The sequence below is a fragment of the Notolepis coatsorum genome (genome assembly GCF_963971535.1).
Source record: "Notolepis coatsorum genome assembly, chromosome: 2".
In the NCBI taxonomy this organism is placed as follows: Eukaryota; Metazoa; Chordata; class Actinopteri; order Aulopiformes; family Paralepididae; genus Notolepis; species Notolepis coatsorum.
The window spans coordinates 227,764,662-227,767,034 of NC_140166.1; the positions used below are offsets into that span (position 1 = coordinate 227,764,662).

At 44.5% G+C, this 2,373-nt stretch overlaps 1 protein-coding gene across 1 annotated transcript in view; it reads right to left on the bottom strand.

Annotated features, from left to right (window-relative positions):
* The window catches only part of LOC311223857 (uncharacterized protein), a gene marked incomplete at its 5' end in the record, with an annotated part of 4,942 nt that extends 2,769 nt beyond the window's left edge, over nt 1–2,173 (bottom strand). Inside the window, one exon of the mRNA XM_084308621.1 lies at nt 2,160–2,173. Within this exon, the coding sequence (XP_084164747.1) occupies nt 2,160–2,173 (14 nt within the window). The remainder of the gene's footprint in view (nt 1–2,159) is intronic.
* Nucleotides 2,174–2,373: the final 200 nt, after the last annotated feature.

Genomic DNA, 2,373 nt, shown 5'->3' on the forward strand with positions numbered 1-2,373 from the left:
TGTAGCAGTACTGTCTATCTGTATGTCATGTATGTCATATATGTTATGATGAATTGAAAATGGGGGACCCTGATGTAAACAAGACGAAAGTCTTTCTCTGGTCTGCATCCCCTTAACAATTGTATGTATTGAGCTGTACTGTACTGTACCCATTCTGCAATCTGTTAATAAAGTTTTCAATCAATCAATCAATCAGAGAGAGACCACATCAAGCTGGAGGTAAGAGAAGTGTTGCGACTGAGTTCAGGGAATGTGGGGTATAGGGCCATTTTTAATTTTCTAAATAGTACAGGTTTGAGTGGTAGGATATAGAGTAGTGTAGAATAGGGATTGGCATGTGCATAATCCATCTAGCTCTAAATTCAATTTCAGTAGGTGGCGGTAATGCACCAACACGTTAGTGCCAACCGCCAATAAACATTAGAAGAAGAAGAAGAAGAAGAAGAAGAAGAAGAAGAAGAAGTTCACTCTACAACCAGGAAGCAGCTCCCACCAAACACACCATCAGAGTTCACTCTTCCTGAGAAAACTAAACTTAAGAGTGCCGTTGTCTTTGTAGAATAAAATGGCGCAGCAAGGAGTTGATCTGGACCGGGACCAGTTCTGCTGTTCTCTCTGTCTGGATCTACTGAAGGATCCGGTAACTATTCCCTGTGGACACAGCTACTGTATGGGCTGTATTAAAGACTGCTGGGATCGAGATGATCAGAAGGGGATCTACACATGTCCCCAGTGCAGGGAGACTATTACTCCGAGGCCTGTTCTGAAGAAAAACTATTTAATTTCTGAAGTGATGGAACAACTAATGAAGACAAGACTCCGAGCTGCTGCTCCTCCTGATCACTGTTGTGCTGGACCTGGAGATGTGGCCTGTGATTTCTGCACTGGGAGGAAGCGGAAAGCCCTCAAGTCCTGCCTGGTATGTCTGACCTCTTTCTGTGAAACTCACCTCCAGCCTCATTATACTGTGGCTCCGTTAAAGAAACACAAGCTGGTCAAAGCCTCCACACGGCTTCAGGAGAACACCTGCTCTCGTCATGATGAAGCTATGAAGATGTTCTGTCGTACTGATCAGCAGTGTATCTGTTATTTGTGTTCCATGGATGAACATAAAGGCCATGATATAGTCTCGGCTGCAGCAGAAAGGACAGAGAGACAGAAAGAGCTTGGCATGAGTCAGCAGAAAATCCACCAGAGAGTCTGGGAGAGAGAGAAGCGACTCAAAGTGGCCCAACAGGCTGTTGATTCTCTCGATCGCGCTGCTGATAAAGCAGTGGAGGACAGTGAGACAATCTTTACTGAGCTGATACGCTGCTTGGAGACGAGGCGCTCTGAGCTGAAGAAGGTCATCAGAGCCCGACAGAGGACCACAGTGACTCAGGCTGAAGAACTGCAGAAGAGACTGGAGCAGGAGATAGCGGACCTGAGGAGGAGAGACACTGAGCTGGAGCAGCTCTCACACACAGAGGACCACATCCACTTTCTACAGAGTTACCCCCCCCCTCTCCGGTCCCAGTGAGTCTACAGACTTACCCAGCATCAGTGTCCTTCCTCTCCTGTACTTTGCAGATGTGACTGAGGTCGTGTCTAAGCTGAGAGACAAACTAGAGGACGTTCTGAAAGAGCCCACAATATGCAACCATTTTATTTTTATTTGATCACCTTTGTTCAATTACTGTGGGATTTGGGTCTCTCTTCTCTCTGTGTTCCAAGGGGGGGGGGGGGGGGGTTGGTAACAATGTAGTCGCCGGACCTCCATGGAGGAGGTTGATTCAGCCTATAACCTTCTCCCTCACCTCTTGTCTCTGGGCAGCCGGGACACTTCATACGGGACACTCTATCTTCAAGGCCTTCTGTTGAACCCACAGCCAGGATGTGTGGGGCATGGGTCAGTCGTAAATGCAACTATTTAGTTTTAGAACAGACCCATCTGCGTTATCGAGAGAGAGGGAGAGAGAGAGAGAATTGTTCTTCTGGTGGCCGACTTTGAGGGAGACAGACTTAGATAGGAGCTGACTTAGGAAGAATGACCATTCATTGAATATTGTGCATTTTGTCTTTTGTTCTTTTATTCTTACTAAATAAACTTGGACGTCTAAACCCAGAAGGACCTGTGTGGATATTTGCTAACACAACGCAGAATAATTTACTTTACTCACTGTTTTACATACATGTTTACCATGAGAAATTCAGTCGAAATCTATAATATATTTGATATTATGAACTATATATATGCAGGGGTGTAAAGTACTTGAGTAATTGTACTTTGTTACAATACATAAGTACTGTTTTTGGGGATTTGTACTTTACTCAAGTATTATTAGGTTTGTATACTTGTACTTTTACTCAATTACATTTCAGAGAAAAAAAACA